Source organism: Centropristis striata, chromosome 4 (genome assembly GCF_030273125.1).
Source record: "Centropristis striata isolate RG_2023a ecotype Rhode Island chromosome 4, C.striata_1.0, whole genome shotgun sequence".
Classification (NCBI taxonomy): Eukaryota; Metazoa; Chordata; class Actinopteri; order Perciformes; family Serranidae; genus Centropristis; species Centropristis striata.
The window spans coordinates 29,959,351-29,978,106 of record NC_081520.1 but is presented as its reverse complement, the minus strand read 5'-3'; the positions used below and the strand labels follow the sequence as shown (position 1 = coordinate 29,978,106).

At 37.4% G+C, this 18,756-nt stretch overlaps 3 protein-coding genes across 6 annotated transcripts in view; 1 reads left to right on the top strand and 2 right to left on the bottom strand.

The window, feature by feature from the left end:
* The window catches only part of lyrm9 (LYR motif containing 9), a 53,779-nt gene extending 37,232 nt beyond the window's left edge, over positions 1-16,547 (bottom strand). The window contains exons 1-4 of one of the 4 annotated variants that reach the window (XR_009394129.1): positions 16,453-16,526; positions 14,869-15,047; positions 14,283-14,375; positions 14,116-14,197 (exon numbers count right to left, since the gene is read on the bottom strand). Coding sequence is in view for 3 of the 4 variants with exons in the window: in XM_059330607.1 (XP_059186590.1) it covers positions 14,180-14,197; positions 14,283-14,375; positions 14,869-14,988 (231 nt within the window). In the remaining variant the exon portion in view is untranslated. Of the gene's footprint in view, positions 1-13,936; positions 14,198-14,282; positions 14,376-14,868; positions 15,048-16,452 lie in introns of those variants that run through there. The other 3 variants (XM_059330607.1, XM_059330608.1, XM_059330605.1) reach the window with 3 other exon arrangements.
* Positions 656-6,767, bottom strand: tnfaip1 (tumor necrosis factor, alpha-induced protein 1 (endothelial)). The gene is made up of 7 exons (XM_059330600.1): positions 6,552-6,767; positions 5,055-5,410; positions 3,957-4,126; positions 3,172-3,255; positions 2,779-2,831; positions 2,407-2,602; positions 656-1,442 (listed from the first exon to the last, which is right to left on the bottom strand). The coding sequence occupies exons 2-7, from the start codon at positions 5,299-5,301 to the stop codon at positions 1,212-1,214; spliced, it is 981 nt and encodes a 326-aa protein (XP_059186583.1). The 5' UTR covers positions 5,302-5,410; positions 6,552-6,767; the 3' UTR covers positions 656-1,211.
* Positions 8,906-13,467, top strand: ift20 (intraflagellar transport 20 homolog (Chlamydomonas)). The gene is made up of 5 exons (XM_059330604.1): positions 8,906-9,051; positions 11,705-11,842; positions 11,944-12,029; positions 12,178-12,281; positions 12,696-13,467. Exons 1-5 carry the CDS (start codon positions 8,991-8,993, stop codon positions 12,775-12,777), a joined length of 471 nt encoding a protein of 156 aa, XP_059186587.1. The 5' UTR covers positions 8,906-8,990; the 3' UTR covers positions 12,778-13,467.
* Positions 16,548-18,756: the final 2,209 nt, after the last annotated feature.

Here is an 18,756-nt window from a genome sequence, read left to right as displayed (position 1 = left end):
CACTTTGGAGCCTTCAACTCAGCTGGAATAGGGTGATGGTGACATCCTCCAGACTTGCTCTGTTTTAATGAAAAAAGCTCCTCTCTTGAATCAACTCTTCTCATCACAGAAGTATCCATCAAAATGTTATAAAAATAAATTAAAACTTTAAAAAAAGCAAATTTGTGCAAAATCAGAGAGCTACCAAACAATGCTGCTCCTCCACAAAGCGCATTCCGCATTGGGCGGCTTATGTTCTTTCATCATGCCATTTTATAAACAGCCTCTACTACAAACAGCTACATGACTGATTTATTTATTCAGTATCTTTGGACAAACACAGACATTATACTGTATGTTATTCCAATACTCAGCTAAAAGTTTAAAACTGTAATTATATTGTATCGTATCTATATTGCATCATGAATAGGGCTGGGCAAAATGGCCCAAATCTTCTATTCAAATATGCGTAGGAGTGGCTGACACAGTGTTAGTTATTTTGAAACATACAATAACATCTGCTGCGATGTTACACTGTGCTTTTGCTCTCTTTACTGAAAGGTCTGCACTGTGCTGCAGAATCTTTAAAGCGAGTCAACAATAGCCAGACTATCAGTTATGTCAGTTCAAACAGTAGATTATTATTGCCTGCTACAAACATAACAAAGACAAAATGTAGTTGAATAACAAGATTTTTTTATCTTCACAGCTGGAAAAAAGGCATCATGGTAAACTGCATTAAAACATGTTAGAGGCACTAATTCTGGAAAAACTAAAACAAGTTCATCTTTGGCCAACGATAGGCTGTTGTAAATGTGTACATGAAAAATACAATCTGAATATGAAACATGCTCTCCTGCTGATTCAGAGTGTAAGCGCTATGATTGTTGACATTATTTCTTCTACGAAATAGTCCATAAAAGTGATTTTTCCTCCACTACTAATCTGCATTTAATAAAAAAAGCTACAGTTCTTCAGTTATTTGAAGAAGTTGCTCTGAATCCTCTGATAATAATTCATAAATTATGATGGACAGAGCAGACAACACCACAACTATCTAGAGTAAAAGGTCAGATGCAATAACATCAAGGCCACAGTTTGGACTTCTTTTAGATAGTGGTGAAGAAGGTAATAAAACTATTCATAAGAGAAATGTATGAAAATCAACAGATTTCCTGTTTTAATGTTCATCATCAATGTGAAAATCTGTCCAGCGGTTTGTGTTTTCAGTCTCAGTGTCCCAGTTGCCGGTCGTCGTACGTGCTGTACCGCTTGACATGGATTCGACGGACACGCTCACGAAGCTCTGCTCCTCCGGGCCCCTCCTCTTCCTCACTGTGAGATCCGCAGTTGGTGTAGCTCCGACGCGTGGCCTCCAGCAAGGAGTTGTCAGGCAGAGGCATCGTCTCGTAAAGCAGGGTGTTCAGTGTCTCCTCATAGATCCGTGCTTCAGGAAACTCGACCTGAGGTAGGCAGAGACATCTACTAATTACTGCTGAATAGTGAATAAATGTATTCAAAGTGCAGGTTTTTTGTGTCGTTGGTCTATAAATCCATAATAACCCTCCAGCATATTGTAGTGGAAGTGGTCTGAGAGAAAAGTAGACTTCTACACCCCATCTTGGCTCAGTTTCCAGTCTTTAGAAAATATAGCCTGTAACTGGAGACTTTAGCTAATCACAGGTACCCCATCTCCAGCTTTAATCTATACTCACCAGTCGCTTTATTATGAACACCTGTCCAACTGCTTGTAAATGCAAATATCTTATCAATCTAATCAGCCAATCACATGGCAGCAACTCAATGCATTTATGCATGTAGACATGGTGAAGCCGACCTGCTGAAGTTCAAAGCGACTTACTTATTATTATATTATTTTGAGTATGTAGTGATACACAGTGCTGCATTATGATTGTCTTCTTCTTCTTCTTCATCATCATCAATAAATTACTTCTGACTCTGATTTGTTACAATGCTACAGTATTGTCAAACATTTGTCCAAAATATCACAAGAAGACACAAAGACCATGGAAGAAAAGTCCATGCTGTGTTTTTATCAAAAACTTCTGACATTTTGTAGATTTCTCCAAGAACTGATGATAGGATGGTGTGAACTTCTATTTTGAAAACTGCTGAGAAACCCTGTCATTTTCAATATACCTAGGAAAGCCACACATTGTCTAAATACCCTATAGTTACCTAGCTCATGGTTGTAAAGTATCATGATGCTGTGATTATGCTAGAGGTCACAGCAAGTTAAAAAAAGGGTGCCACTACAATGAAGACTTTCTATTACTCAAAGACTACTCAATTTATGCAATTCCATGACTGTCTAGGGACCCCAGAATGCAGAAATATTCTACTGAGCTACCAGACTTTCTCATGCAGGGCACAAGTCAGTCTAAATGTGGTCTGACTCACACTAACCTTGGTCTGCTTCTTCTCTGTAGCGTAGACGATGGAGGTGCAACAGACCTCAGCCAGTTTGCGACCCTGACCGTAAAAGGACCAGCAGCAGATCTCATCACCGATCACATCTTTCATAAAGAGGACGCGACCATTGAAGCTGAGTGACAGCCGGTCGAACAGCTCAATGTTTTTCAAAAGGTTGTCATCAGAGTTACTGTTGAGACAAAAGCAAATAATGTGAAGAGAAAGTACTTAATCATTTACTCCATGCTCTGTCTTGTGGCTTAATTAGACTCTATTTGCAGGAAAAATCAGTGCTTCCCTTCGTAATAGATCAGTTATCCTTATAATGATGAAAGCAGTGGGACCTCTGTACGAAGGCGTTCTTACCTGGTGTAGGAGTACTTGTTATTGCTTCTGTTGTACACCAACTTCACCACAGGCTAACAGAGGGAAAAAATATTAATATGAATGAATTCACTTCAAATAGGCATTATGCATTTTGCAGAAGTACTATGACAACAGAGCAGAACATGTTTAAGTGCATTCACATGGAAAATAAACTGTTTTCTGTATCTGAGATTTAAAGATATTGAAAAGATAATTTTATGTTTTAATTATTAGCAACAAATTCCATCAAAAGACAAAAGCATTTCAATGCATATTCTTGTGGTTGTAAGCAACAGCAATAAAGCTGGATCTAACTTGGGGAGATACTGTTAAAATATCTAAATTATTTACAGCTTCACAAAAATTATGAAATTTCCTGCAGTCTGTATTTACCTTGGTCGAGGACTGGATGAGCCTCTCCTCTTCCTTACTGGAGGTGACAACAGGTATAACGCACAAGGGCTGCTCTTTATTGCCCTGTCAATCACAAACCAACATACACTGGGAGTTAGAGGGATTTTAGGGAAGGTGACTCAGTGTTTGATACTCAGTATGTTAAAATTTACATTCAAATGAGACCATAAACAGATTTTTATGATTATTTTTGTTGAGAACATGGGCAAATGTTTCTAACAAAGTAAGCATAAAATCCACCCAAATACACAGAGAAACAAGGGAGAGTAGTGTGCATTGTAACACCCCATGGTACAGCTCGGGCTAAAGAGTAACGGAACACAGTCTTGAGTTAGGACATTACAAGTACATTCACTGTATTAATTTACATACTAGAGCTGTCAAAACTGGTAAAAACATTAGGAGATTATTCCTTCTAAACAAACCTACAAAACTACTTGCATAGGTCCATTTATCTTCAACATAAATATATCTTTTAAAAGATCTTTGTGCTTGTGCACAAGTGAATGTGTCTGCAAATTCCTGTCTTTGCGTGTCCACACCACTTTAGCAATAACACACCATTTTATGTAGATGTTAAAGAAGATAACTATACAAAAAAAATGGTTGTCAAAAGGATATTGTTAACACGGAGCATTTTACTTAAAAGTTCTACCTTAGAAGATGGTCACTGACTAGCCTTGCTACATTTTCTATTATACTTAGATGTTTCAAATAATATATCATTACATTTTCTAAAATCAATGTCTTTGGGTGTGACTGACCTGCAGGGTGTTTTGACAAAGCTCCACTAGGCCCTGGACGAGGTAATACTTTGCCTCAGCTAGCAACTCCTGGACAGCCTGACGACCTTTGGGTAAGGTCACTGTGCCATCACGTAGGTAGCACAGGATGCTGCCAAAGTGTTTCCCATTACGGTCAATCAGGATCCAACCTGAACAGAACCAAAAGACCATGTTGAGAATATGAGTGTCCAAGCAACTGGTGCACAATAAGTTTGCAGATTCTCACTTAAAGAAAACCAAGTGTGGTCAACAATAACAAGCAAACCTGGCATCTTTGAAGGTCAATGACACCATAATTATGTGAGACTTTTTCTGCTGTTATTTCAGTAAAAAAAAAAATTGGTTTACAATGGCAGTGGATAAGACATGTCAGTAAAGTTGTGTGTTTAGTAAAAGAATACACATAATCAGTCATGATACTCTAAACAGTCAGTGTTACGGTTTGTTCACACCAAACGTGGAGCAAATGTTTTTTCACAGTACAACATACAAAGACAATTCAAAGAAGTGAGTAGACGCAACATTTGCGTCATGTGAATCCTGTGTATTTGCACAAGTTGAAATCTTTTTACACATCGGCATCATGATACAGTTATTTCAGCATACTTTAGATCTGTTTATTGCAATTAAATCAAAGCAAATCTGTTTTTTGGGGGTTTATACCACTGTAGTAGTGATAAAGCCGAAGTCATCCAGACACAGTTCCCTGGGAAGGCGTGGTGAGGGGTGTGTACCTCCGGATGATGTCATAAAGAGACACAAAATGTGTTTTCCGCTGTATCTGGGACTTTCACAACAGGTACGAAGGAGTGTCTTTTTAGGCCATGATTGATGATAGAAAGAAATTATGGCAATCTTTTGTAGTGGTGATCTCATGTGATCGCTGGGTTAAAGTTGCGCAAGTAACACAAGGCAAAAATGTGCTTTACATTAGCGGGTGTGTTGAATTTTAACCAGCAATGTCATGAACATTTAAACCATAATACTAGTTCCACAGATGTGTTGTGAATAACAAAGATTTTAGTGGCCATGTCTGCAATTTTCAGAGAATTTTTCAGAAATTCAGAAAAGGCTTACCTTCTTTATCAGTGAACACTTCCTTCTGTCCACTGAACATGGCTTTCAGCATGGAATTCTGTCTAGTCAGCACTTGCAGTGTGGTGTAAAACAGGGTCCCGCCAACATTGATCCGGACATACTTGTTGCCCAGGCCCACTGCCCCTCGATAACTGCAGGTCTTGGTCTTGGGACAGGCCAGAGGAGCGGCTGAGGAGGTGGAGTGGGTCTGGGTTTGATGCTGGGGCAGGCAGCTGTCCCCGGACATGTCCTTTTGGAGGTAGATGACCACCCTGCAGACGGAGGTCCGAAGGTCCCCCGCCGTGGTGACAGCTACTGATGAGGCCGCCACAACCTCTCGATGCTCCAGATCATTCCTGGCAAAACACAAAACCCTGAACTGGACTGATACATTTCGATGGAGCAACTTCGAAAACCTTGAAAGAGAATAAAAAAGGAGCTGTTCTGTTTTATTCTGTAGGCTGAAAGCCTGTATCCCAATACAGAGTGGGAGCCATCTATCCCACTATTATCTTTTCCTCAGTTCCCCTTCCCATAAAATGGAATGTGACTCAACGGGAAACTAGAGTGGTAGGGAGGGACATATGTTAATGAGTAAAAGGACAAATTATAACATCTACAACTAAAGGCAGCTCACCTATCTTTAAATTAACTATAATAAGCAGCTGATACCGATTCTCTTTCAGACTTTGGTAGTGCTCCCCTTTAACGTGGAGCTAGCTCAGTTTAACAGAACACGGTTGAGTGTGACAGCGCTATGAAACATATCAAAAGCTTAAATGGTTTTATTATCTGAGATATAGCAGTGCTAGCAAATTAACACATTGGTATTAAATATAAATATTCGCCTGCAAACTCTTTACAGTTATCTGGCTGGCTTGTGATAAACTCTTATTATACGAACAGTCATGGATAGGTGACATAATAATAGCCAACTTTAACCTATTTTTAAAAAAATCTATTATCAAATGAACTTGCAGTTACTTGGCAAAGTAACACTCAACTTTTAGTGAACACTTTAACGCTGACAATAGTCAACGCTACTTCAGTAACGTAACCGAACAATAGTTACGTTCTTCAGGTCAAATCGTCTTTAACATACTAGTTAAACCACTCAATGTTTCTATTGAAGCTACATTTTGTAGCGTTAATTCTACATTGGCTTTGCGTCATTCCCTGTTACAGCTACTTCCTCCGTGGGTGTGTTGTGCTAATGTTAGCTAGCGCTAATGTTGAATAGGGTGGCCAACTAGCCAACCCTAAAAGTTGAAAATGTATTGAAATCTTGCTTAGTTTTTGAAGTGAACACACACCGAATTAGTTGATTAGTAAAATAACGTCTAGAGATGTGTATGCTCTACTAAACAAGTAACATTAACGCAAAATGTCCAGATTTTTCAACGGAGTGCGTGACGTGATCGTCCCCAGCTAGCTACGTCCAGCAGCGAACATGTAGCTTGACGAGGCATCACTTTACCAACTTTGAGATTTACTTACCGATCCCTTATTGTTGTCTTTACGTGTTGTCAAATAACGGCACGCCACCTGGTTTATTTTCCTCTCCGTGAGATGGGAATCTACAACTGTAAAAGTAAAATTTCAGTTGTGAAAAAGTATGTTAAGTTAAACGCTCTCCTCCTCTTCTTCTATTCTTTAAACGAGTTTACAGCAGGCTGTGCGTTGCGGGTTGCGAAGCTGAACACTGCCACCTACAGTCACTAACGTGCATTGCGAGCCGAGTTTCCATTCTGACCAAACACCATAGACTGTATGCCAAACACTGACCTATACAGTGGTGTAAGACCATAAACTGTACATGGTCTTTACCGGTCAGCTGTCATTATGGCAATAATCCATCCCCTGCATTTATTGGGGGCTGGGTTTACTAAGTCTAGCGATGCAAAAATACATTCATATTCATGCACAAACAGAAAGAATTGAGAATTGAGAATTGGGACTTGCTTTATCAACCTATTAACAAGGACAGTCGATTTAAAAAAACATAAAAACAACATAAATCATAAATCACAACCTTCCCCTAGTCATAACTGTTTAAAACTGCTCCCAATTATGGACAGACCACCACACAACATATAATAATAATGTCTGGTACTGATTTTCTATTATTTTACTATCATCCTTATTATGTATATTGTATACACCTATAGCATTGTCTTATTTGTTGTATTTTATTCTATTTCATTTTATATTTTAATTCTATTTATCTATTTTTTTTTTTTTTACATTACTGTGTCTTGTGTCATGTTGCTGTAACACAAAATTTCCCCATTGTGGATAAACAAATTATATCTATGTCAATAAGGCAACACTAACATGTTGACATAAAAGTATGCATATATTATTTAGGAAAATAAGATAAGCATGAACATAAAATAATAATAAAAGGAAAAACGATGTGAATGAGGCAAAAACATTTTATCCTGTGAGTTAATTAAACTCAAACTGTGGACTCAGTGGTGGAACGGAACTAAGTACATTTGCTCAAATACTGTACTTAAGTAAAAAAAAAAAAATCAGGGACTTGTACTTTACTTGATTATTTCCATTTGTGTAACTTTATACTTCTACCCCACTACATTTTAGAGGCAAATATTGTATGTTTTATTCCACTACATTCAGTTGCCAGCTTTAGTTATTAGTTACTTCTCGGGTGAAGATTTAACATGAAAAACGCATGATCAATTTAAAAAGATTATTCCATGAATTAAAGGACACAATAGTTCATTAAGTAGTTAAATGAGCCCTATCTCGACAGCAGTTAAATGCTGCTTACATAAATGGACACACAAGTATCTTTAATAACACTCAAACTCTTTCAGTTCACTGTGTTTTCTAGTAGTTCTTCTAGTTTTCCATTGTTACTTTTAAGTTTACTGTTCCCTTTTTTGGTTTGAACTAAAAACAATCATCAATTTTGATGACACGGTTATAGAGGAAAAAATTAGTTTCACAATTATCATGAGTATGGATGTATAAAATCACATTTGTAATCCGAGGCTGACGTGACCCAGGCAGAACAAACGCCCAACATGTTAACAATAATTTACAACGGCAGATAAACAGGAACTCCTGTCTCCAAGGCAACTATTTTTTTTCAATGCTTTATTGAAAATGACAAAAATAAACATTTCTGGCACGTTTTTTTACAGTACATACCTTGCATAAGTGTAGAAAGAATGCTAGGTGAACATCAATCAACAGTAAAACTTATAATAATAACATCAATATTGTAAATTCAGAGCAGTTGAAATAAAATGAAAATAAATACAAAAATAAAATACATATAAAATAGTCTAAAAGTTGTTTTCAATAAGGGGGATTCGAATTAGTTTTAACTGTTAATTTCAGTGGGAACATTTTTCAAGATATCATATCATTGTTGTGCCTTTGTTATTGTTAGAATGTTTTTTAGAGATTTTAAGTACAATTTGAATTCATTCAAGATGACAATTAATGTGGGGATGATTTCATAACTCTATTCTTGTGGATAAAAATTTTGCTAAACAAAGGATAGGCAACGAGCAGACTGGTGTGCAAGTGTTTACAATCTGATGGAGTGACGGCGGGGACGGCCAATCACACAAGGAACGGCAGAGCCAATCGAGGAGCTTGTGGGCGGGCCTAAACTAAGGGAAACAGGCTTCAGCTTGAGCAGCTGTTTTCCGCTTGGTCCTAGTGCCTGACACTTCTCTTTTGGACGGTAAAAACTGCAGGGGACAAAAATGGCCATTTGAAAAAGTGCAACTGACATGTCCCCTGTGCCCCCCCCCCCCCCCCAAAAAAAAACACGTCCATGGAGTCAGCACAAAAAAGAACAATTTAATGTAGTAAAGCGAAACATAACGACCACACACACTCAGGCAGGCGGCAGCATTTGGTTTCTGTGGGAACGGAGGAGGTGGAGCTTTACATGCTATGCCACATCGTCGCACAAAACAGAGCCATTCTGCATTTACGGTGATAGCGGCTCAAACAGGTAAAATATAATGTTTTACTATCCCGAACCTAGCTCAATACGATTTAATATAAGTTAGCTATTCGAGGAACTTAATTAGCTTTAACCAGGGGAGTGTGTGCGTCTAAAAGTCGATGTCCAAATGGCTTTGGCTAGCGAAATGTGACGTTAGCTAACTAACGCTAGCTTAGTTAAATTAAGTCATTTTAGCTTAGGTCAGGTTAGACCTTAGGCAGGATTTTTTTTTCAGAAAAAAACACGCTCCAAAGTATGTGAGCTTGTTGATACTCTTTCAACCTTTGGAGACTAATATTAATGTTGGGAAGTTAATGCTCGGTTAAATTACATTTACACACATACAAGCTAGCGAACCGGTTAACGTCAAACCTTCATTATATGTAAATAAATCTAACGTTGAAAATGTATTTCTAGTGAACTCTAATATTTTACGTAAAACTTTAGGGAACAAAGTTACTTATTAATGGCAAGGAGCGCTGTCTCGTCTTACCATATGCTGGTCTCTCACGAAGGTCGTAGTTCAACGACAATGTTTGTTTTGCATCCTCCACCAGATCATATTAAAATAATCGCCTAACTAATTTTTTTTTCAAGTTTTGCAGGAAACACAAAAACTTCACCAAAAGTGTAACATATGACATCTATTGATCATTTCACCCAAAAAGAATGTAACAAAGGATGGCTATTGGCATAGTAATAACAATGTGTGTAAATTATGTAACTTAAGAAAAATAAATGACTTAGGCAATTTTTTGAACATGCCTTTGTGACTTAAGCAAGATATGGTAACACTTTATTTTGAAGGTGTCTACACAAGAGTCACACAAGCCTGTCAGAAACATAACATGACAAGTATCATGAGCATTATTGTTACTTCAAAGTGTCATGATTAATATTCATGACACATCCCATGTCATGTTTATGACATGCTCATGTCACTCTTATGTAGACACATTAGAGTAAACTGTTACCAATATTAGTGTCAACAATAAAACACTGATAAACTAAACTGATAACTTAACAATCCACCTCTAGCTATTCATTGCTGGGTTCTTATCTGATGCCTATGTGGCAACTTGTCAAAGAAGTGATGATCTTAAAGGGGTAAAATCACATGATCTGATCAACTGAGGATGTAGGCGATTTTACCATAGGTGGCCGGCGTCATGAGATGATTTAGGCAAAAAAATAATTTTGAGGCTTTGGCTATTATTTTAACAGTGTGACGATATGTTAACGTTACTGGCTGCCAGTTGACTTGAGATAGAGATATACTGTTTGCAACATAGATATTGTCATGGTCTGAACGTTAGTCGGATAGTAAACCACTTGTCAGCACAATGTAATCAAGCTGTTATCAACCAAGTTGCTGCAAAGTAAAGTTATCTGAGACATTTCCTGCTATGTGTTCGAAAGTGCACTGCTGTTGTTGAAAAGTTTGTAAACTATCCTAGAATAGAGAGACTTTATTGTCACTGTATAACAATTTAACACATTTAAGACACAAAGACTAGTGCAAGAAATACAAGAAAATATACTTAAAGGCAAAAATCTACTTACACACTAAAAATGCAATAATTTAAACATTAAAATATGTAAGGTGCATAGTGGATTGAGAATGAGTGAAAGTACACAGTTTTATGCATTGATGTATTCAAGTACATAAGAGGTTATTCAAGCTTACATGAGAAATATGTTCAAAAAGACTGGCATGATGTGGAGCAGATGAATAGATGCTGTCATTGCTATTGCACAGAGGAGCAGCATTTTGTGTAAGTAACAAAAAGCAGCAGGGGTAAGTGTAAAAAAAAGTATCATTGATTTGTGAATAACAGCATGAGTGAGTGTAAAGTACATTTTCAGACTACCACAAAAGCTTGATTGGGTCCAGTCAGGTGGCTAAGAGGACTACTATTTATTACTGAATGATCTTTTTAGGTTGTTGAAAGTAGTCTTTATAAATAGATATTATTGGTTATTATCTAAGAAGGCTTTTTTGTACATGGAAAACTGAGCACTGTGCATTGGTTCAACCAGACTGACAATTAAAAGGGCAGTTAGAGACTGTAAGAGAAAGATACTTCTGAGCATAAGTTGGTAAAGAAAATTGGAAAATTAGGATCAAAATATGTACAGATATATAAAGGAACAGGTTTCTTTTTCAGTGTCACAATGCCTATAACTAGGAATAAACAGGCAATGTATTTACCAAAGCTATTCTTCAAGCTTCATAATAGAAATTGCAGATTGGTTTTGGGTTAGCCCTATGGGAATTGGATCACATATCAGTTGGACTCACAATTTAAACCAATCTAACCACCTTTATAAAACTGGTTACAATAGCATTTTCCCCTGTTATACAGCACTGTGGGGACATGGGCAAAATGGAAGTTTTAATAATTAAATTCAACTATTTCAAATGTAAATAATACACTTGATGTCTGAATTATACTTTTAAAAAATCTCTGCTAAATAAGCCATTATTGAAGGAAAGAAAAGAAATGTAATGTAAGTCCAAACTTTTATACAGCAGTGTGTGTCTTATGAAACAGGGCTTCTCACTGGATAGCCTACAAATTGAAGCAATATTTTAAAAGTGATTGTCCTCTGTTGTCCTGTTCCTTATCCCTCATTCTTCATGTCTCCTTTGTCACAGGCCCTGTGGCCATGGCTAAAGACCCATTAGCCGAGGCAGGCTTTTATTTTGATGAACTCAACAAGCTACGGGTACTGGACCCTGATGTCAGCCAGAAAACCTCAGAGCTCAAGGAAGAGTGTAAAGAATTTGTAGACAGTAAGTGCTGAACGTTTTCATGTTGGTTAAGTTGTGCCCGCTTCCCTCCTCCAACATCAACAGGTCCCACTGAATGGATTAATATGTGTTATCCTTTGCAGAAATTGGCCAGTTTCAGAAGATAGTGGGAAGTCTAATTGAGCTGGTGGATGAATTGGCAAAAGAGGCAGAGACAGAAAAGATGAAGGTAAGCTTTTCACTGGCTATTGCAGACATTGTGGTTCTCATGTGCCAAAGCTTTAAAACTCCTGGATGTGGTTGAACTCCCCTTGAACCTAGCTTAGTTGTGTCAGTAACACTTTATTTATTAATCATCCGTTGTTCTTCTCTTTTAGGCAATTGGAGCCAGAAACCTGCTCAAGTCTGTAGCAAAGCAAAGAGAGGCCCAACAACAGCAGCTTCAGGCTCTCATAGCTGAGAAGAAAATGCAACTTGAGAGGTAACCAGTGCATAGGTGGACAGAGCATAGTCACACAGTGCAGTACAGTCATGTCCTGAAGTCTGCCTGACATAACTATGTCTGTGTTATATAATATCAACTTGGAACAGTTTATAAAAACTGAGATAAGTCACTACATTTGCCATGGTTTTGTTGTTAAATGCAGTTATCATTGGAATAGCAGTTGACCTCTAATGTAGGTTTAAGCAACAAGTTAAAAATTAAGTAAATGTAATGATATTGTCTGTGGACTTTTTGAACTGCCAATAATGATCTTTAGAAAAAAACATCAGCAGGCACATTTTCGCAGCATCATGGGATCTACGTCACTGGCATTTCTAATAACATTTCATGTGTCAAGTGATGGGCTGTTATTTTTGCTCATTAGTTTTCTTCTATGTTTCTTTGTTTCAGATATCGTATTGAGTATGACGCCTTGTCCAAAGTGGAGTCAGAGCAAAATGAGTTCATTGACCAGTTTATTCTGCAGAAGTAAAGGATGTGACTGAGACAGCAGAAAAATGTACAACTTCTGTTCAACCACGTTTCCAGAGTGCCTGTCCTCTTTTCTCTGGGTGATGCCCTCTTAAGAGAAATACTCTGCTGCAACTGTTTCTGAAGCAATCCCAAAGCCCAACACCATTCTAAAACATCTCCACCTCCTCGTTCCACATTATTTCAGACATGCTTGTGTGTGTGAAGCAACAGCCGGCTGCACACTGTAGTTGTTCCCACCCTGGTCAGCAGGAGTGACGATTTACACTGTTGTAAGCTTGAATATATTTGGAACGTTAAGTTTCTGTGCACACCAAATGTCTCTACATCTCAGACCAACATAAAGAAAATGGAGCTATTTATACAAAAGACCATTATTTATAATATTTATACTGAAGAATTACTCTGTATATCTAGTTTTATTACTTTTTGTATCAATTTAAATACTGCATGTGCATGCATCTGTAAATACGTGATAGGTTTTAAATGATAGTTTTTCCCAATTTTAACATTTGTGTTATTTTCACTTTTTTTCATTCTCCTGGTACAGCCAGTCAGTGGGCACAGAACATGAGGAATACATTGTCCTCTTATTTCTATCTCTTATGTGTGTCATTGTCTTAAAGTGTTAATTTAGACTACAAATGGTTATACTTGAATAAATACTGTATTATATTGCACAACAACAAAATGTGTCATCATTTTTATGTCAATATGTTAGAGAGTTGGGTAAGCAAATTAAATGTGAGGATTTTAATATTTCAGAATCGAGAAGAGCATTATATTTTCATGAACATCCAAATTGTTTTAATTGACAATCAAATTTATGAATTTGTTTATTAACAAAAAAACAGTAAGTGGAGCTTAAATTGGGATTGTTTTGTGTAATCCTTAAATTAACTGAATTGGATATCAATGTATTATTATGGAGTTTTCTGGGCTGAAGCGGCTCTTCTGAAGGGTGTAGGATACCGGTCTAACCCCTCTAGTGGATTCTAGCCCAGGACCTCAATTATCCTGTGGTGTTTAACAAGACTTCACTCTATAGATCTTCTTGTTTTTAAGTAGTGATCTGAAGGTTAGCCTCTGAAGTCACTGTGTGCCATGTCTAAATTTCCAAACGTATTGTAAGTTTTGACTATAAATAAGACAAGCTAAAATAATGACGATAATTTATTGAAAAAGAAACAGCATATACTCATTTCAATCTAAGAACTGTATTTACACTTTTTATAGATAGTAAATTGAGTTGTCCCAACAGTCCATTCTCATGAGGTCTTCCTCTCATCACATGATGCATCATCATGAAAACAAACAACAAAGAGCATTCAGAAATGATGACTCATGTTTCAGTTGCAGCAGTGCAAGATACCATACCAGAGTACATTTTCATAGTTTGAGCTTCACTTCTTCTTGGTATACTACAAAAAAATAAAAAAGCATAATTAAAAAGTACAGTGTGTATTTATTTGCACATTAAATTAAAACAATGTCATTCATCCTTACTTTATCAAGAATCCATTCTGCATCTATAATAGCTCTTTGGATGATCATTTGTATCCTCTCTTGGTCGTCTTCATCTGAGTGACTGTTGTAACCCTGACAACCAGAAGCAAAGGATCGTTTGATTTGAATACTCACAATGGAAAAACAATTTGGCAGAAAGTGCTTACAGGCTAGAAAAGAAAAAAACAACACTTCACATGTTTAATGCTTACACATACATGGGGTATAAACATTTTTTCTTGGTTGTAACATAGTTCAGGAATATACCAACAAGAGAAAAAACTAAATACAATGAAAGTTTGGTAAGTAATGGAGGAAAGGCCAAAGTGGAATAGTATGAGACCATCAGTATGAACGTGTATCACATTCTGCACACATGTATGCTCATCCTCCTGTATAAGACAAACAAAACAGGGATGCATGTGTGCATGTCTGTTCCCGGAGGGAAAAAGACTCAAGTAAGGGAAACGTTGATGCAATTAAGCAACATGAGATGTACCCTTTGGTGTGGAGTGGATATAAACAAAAACAACATACAAACTCTGCACAGAAAGGCCTTGTCATTTTGGTAGTCAATAGTATTCACCTGTCTTATGGCATGTCGATAATGCTGCTGCATTGCTGGGCTTGGTAACTGCCTGCAACATCTCAGGAGGTGTCGATAGAGCTGCACTGGTGTCATCTCAGCTCCAACTAAAGACAGCATCCCTTCTTTCTTTGGGTTAACTGCTGAGTTCCAGTTAGTCACAATATTTCTGTTATTGCCTGGAAAAACGTTTTCATTTTGATACAAAGCATTAAAAATTCAGTGAAGAGATAGTTTCATGTCTGTCAATGTTAAATATTACAAACAGGGCTCTATTCGGAGTTAACATTACACTTGTTTCAATTCAATTTTAATTTGTCATGTTTGTCTTGACAGCACTTTTGGACCACTTGACAAAGTTACAGAAAGATAGGTACAGAAAGATAGGTACAGAAAGATAGGTACAGAAAGATAAAGACAATTCAATTATAATGTCATTTTCAAGTCTTTCAAATATACCATAATAATGGCAATACAAATTAATAGTTCTTCATGATTATTATTCTTTTTCTGCTGCATTTCACATTGTTTTGATTACTATGTCCTTTGACATTTTTCACCGTAATAAAATAATTCAAACATTGAAATATTAAGCTCAATCAGGGTTTTTTTTGCACAGGTTTTTTCCTCTTCTTTCATAATTTCAGAAATATTCCACACATTCCTGACTTTTTTTTTCTCCATTCAAATGAATGGGGAACATGACTTTTTCATACATTAATTACTCATTCATGTTTTCAGTTAGTTAGTTAGATAGTAGTTATTAGTTACTTTCTGCTTTTTCTTTCTGACTGGTGTATTGCTCTTAAACTGTTTTGGGGGACCTCAGTCTCTACATACCACTATTGTGTTTTACCATCAGTTCTCCTCAACCCTGACTCAGCACTTTCAACTACTTTCCTACTGCACTGAAGTACAATTTTGAGCTATGTGTACTTCACTTGAACTTCTACTCCACAACATTTTAGAGGCAAATATTGTACTTTTGACTCCACTACATTTAGCTGCCAGCTTTAGTTACTTTTCAGGTCAAGATTTAACATGAAACACGTGCAGTATGATAACACATCTGTATAAATTACAGCAGATGCAAGTATATTAAGTAGTTAAAATTAGCCCTACCTTAACAACATTAAAATGCTGCTTATATAATTGGATCAAGAATAATAATAAGTCAATGATATATTTAGAATATATTAAACAATCCGAGTGGGTCCATTCTGCATAACGAGTAGTTTTACTTTTGATACTTTAAGAACATTTTGATGCTGACTCTTTTCTCACTGGCTCACTTTTATGTAAGTTTTTGAATGCAGGACTTTTTTACTTGTAGTGGAGTGATTTCACAGTGTGGCATTAGTAGTAAAGTATCTGAATATTTCTGAATACACCACTGCCTGTCTGTATCCTCAGGTGACCTAAGCCTAAGCTGTTAGCTGGCTAAAATAAATAACGCTATGGCAAGATAGACAGAGCTTGGAGGTAAACAATGTGTAAACTAAAAAAAATATCAAATTAGCTATGTGGCAGACAAACACAGTGGCTACATTATCGCCAGCAAACAAACTATAAGGTGAACCTTACTGTGGTGAAAGCTGTCATCAGGCGTTCAGCATGTTAAAACCTCCTTGGATTTATATTATGAAAGTAGCCCGCCGTACCCGGATGTGATCGCATTCTGTCTTCTTCTTCTCGGTTAGAACCCATGTGACATTTACATTAAGCGCTGTCGCCCTCTGCTGCCTGTCCTGACAAACTACAGTAAGACACAGGTAAACACATTTAGCTCATGGATGTAAGACAGGGATCTCAAACTCAAATTACCTCGGGGCCGCTTGAGGCAGTATCAAAATGACCAAAAAAAGACACAAAATGACCAAAAAAGACACAAAATTACAAAAAAAAAAAGACACAAAATGACCAAAAAAAAGACACAAAATGACCAAAAAAAGACACACAATTACTTTAATTTCTACATTTTTGTAGAGTCAATGTTTCTTCTATATCAGAGTCACTTGGGTGTCTTCTTTTTGTATGTGTAAGCTGACGTCAGGCCACTGCAGAATAAACTGTATCTCAAAGCCAGAGTGGAAGAGGAGGGGACAGGCAAGTGTTTGTCCATCTTATTTTCAAAAATATATTGTTTTTGAAAGAAAATATAGCATACACACTGTTGTAACACTTATACTCTTGCAGGTACTATATCACGCTCACTAGAAAAAATATTGTCTCTGTCTTTCGTTGTTGGAAAGCTGTCCTTTAATGACACACCCAAGGTTTACCAGCAAGGATCCAACGTGGAAGGAAAGGTAAGTGGAAGAAGATATGTTCTTGAATACAGTGCAGCTGAAACCACATGCATTCAACAAGAGATATGTATATTTTTTAGTCGGTTGGCCCCCAACCGAAGGGTTGGTGGTTCGATCCCTGACCGTCGCAGCCTACATGCCGAAGTATCCTTGAGCAAGATACTGAACCCCAAATTGCTCCCGATGCTGTGTTCATCGGTGTGTGAATGAATTCCCAATGGTGGCAGGTGGGACCGTTTAGGGTAGCCTCTGCCACCAGTATGAATGTGTGTGTGAAAGGGTGAAAGTGCGCAGTCTGTAGTGTAAAGCGCTTTGAGTGGTCGCAAAGCGACTAGAAAAGCGCTATATAAGTGCAGGTCCATTTACCATTTACCATCGAGTCTATTTGTTGGACGGTGACAGGTGGTCAAAACATCATCTACTCAGCCTCAGAACAGATGGCAACGGCATCGCCACTTTCTCATTAAACACAAGCAACCTCAAACGTCACATCCAACAAAGAGTAGGTGGAATATTATGATATTAGTAATACAATCGTATGGATGTAATGGAAGTCAAATCCACTGCTGCAAAAGCTACACTCACAAACTTTTAGTCTACAACGGGCCATTTTCTAGAAAACGCATAAAAACAACCAAAAAAGGAAACAGAATATAAAATCCAGTTGTCTCCTCCAGCTCTCCCATCTCCTCTCTCTGTCCTCTCCCTCCCACAGTGACTGAGGGCAAGGCGTCCTTTACTTTGAAAGTGTCTCCAGCGATGGTGCCAGTGGTATCTATCTATTTTAATATATTCAAAGTAAACAAGTAGAAAAACACTTTGAACTGGTGACAAAAAGGAAATCTTATCTTCCTGCCTGTGAAAAGGGGTATTATATATGTCATGAAATCTATAAAAAAAAAAGAATGTTAATGCTCCTGCCTCACACATCCATCATATCCTGGGGATGAAGCAGGCAGCCACCTCCCAGTCTGAGCAGTGGAGCAAACCTGGGAGTGCCTGAAGTCTGCAATCTTTTAAAAGTTCAGCAGGGGTCGCTAACGGCAGTTGCAAAAGAACTCCAGTCCTATCTATCTCAATGCAAAATGAGACGACTACTCTCTTGATTTATTACCTCCGAAAACATTGTCATGGCAGCATTATGGTCTCACTAGTTTCAAGTCTTCCCCAATATATTATGATAATTGTGTAAATAATGGTCCCATTTAGAAGAAAATAGATGAAAAAAAGAAAGAAGCCTATGATTTGGGGCGCAGCTACCTTTGATTGACAAGTCACTATCGTCAGGATAGAAGCAAAACAATGCATATTCACAGCACTCTGTACATCTAAACACCCGTGAACTCACTGTGTGTTTTCAGTTCATAAAAGTTTTTTTTAGACATTTTGTTCAAAATATCTTGTTTAGTGTTCAGTTGTACTAAAAGACCCTCACAAGGAGTTGGCTGTTCATTTTCTTCCGGTAAGTAACACACATTTTGTTTTAGCATTAAGAGTTTATTTTAAAAAAATCCCATGTCCAAATAAGGCCTCTCCTGGTTTCAAAAAACAAAGATGGCGATGGATGTAATGCAGAACT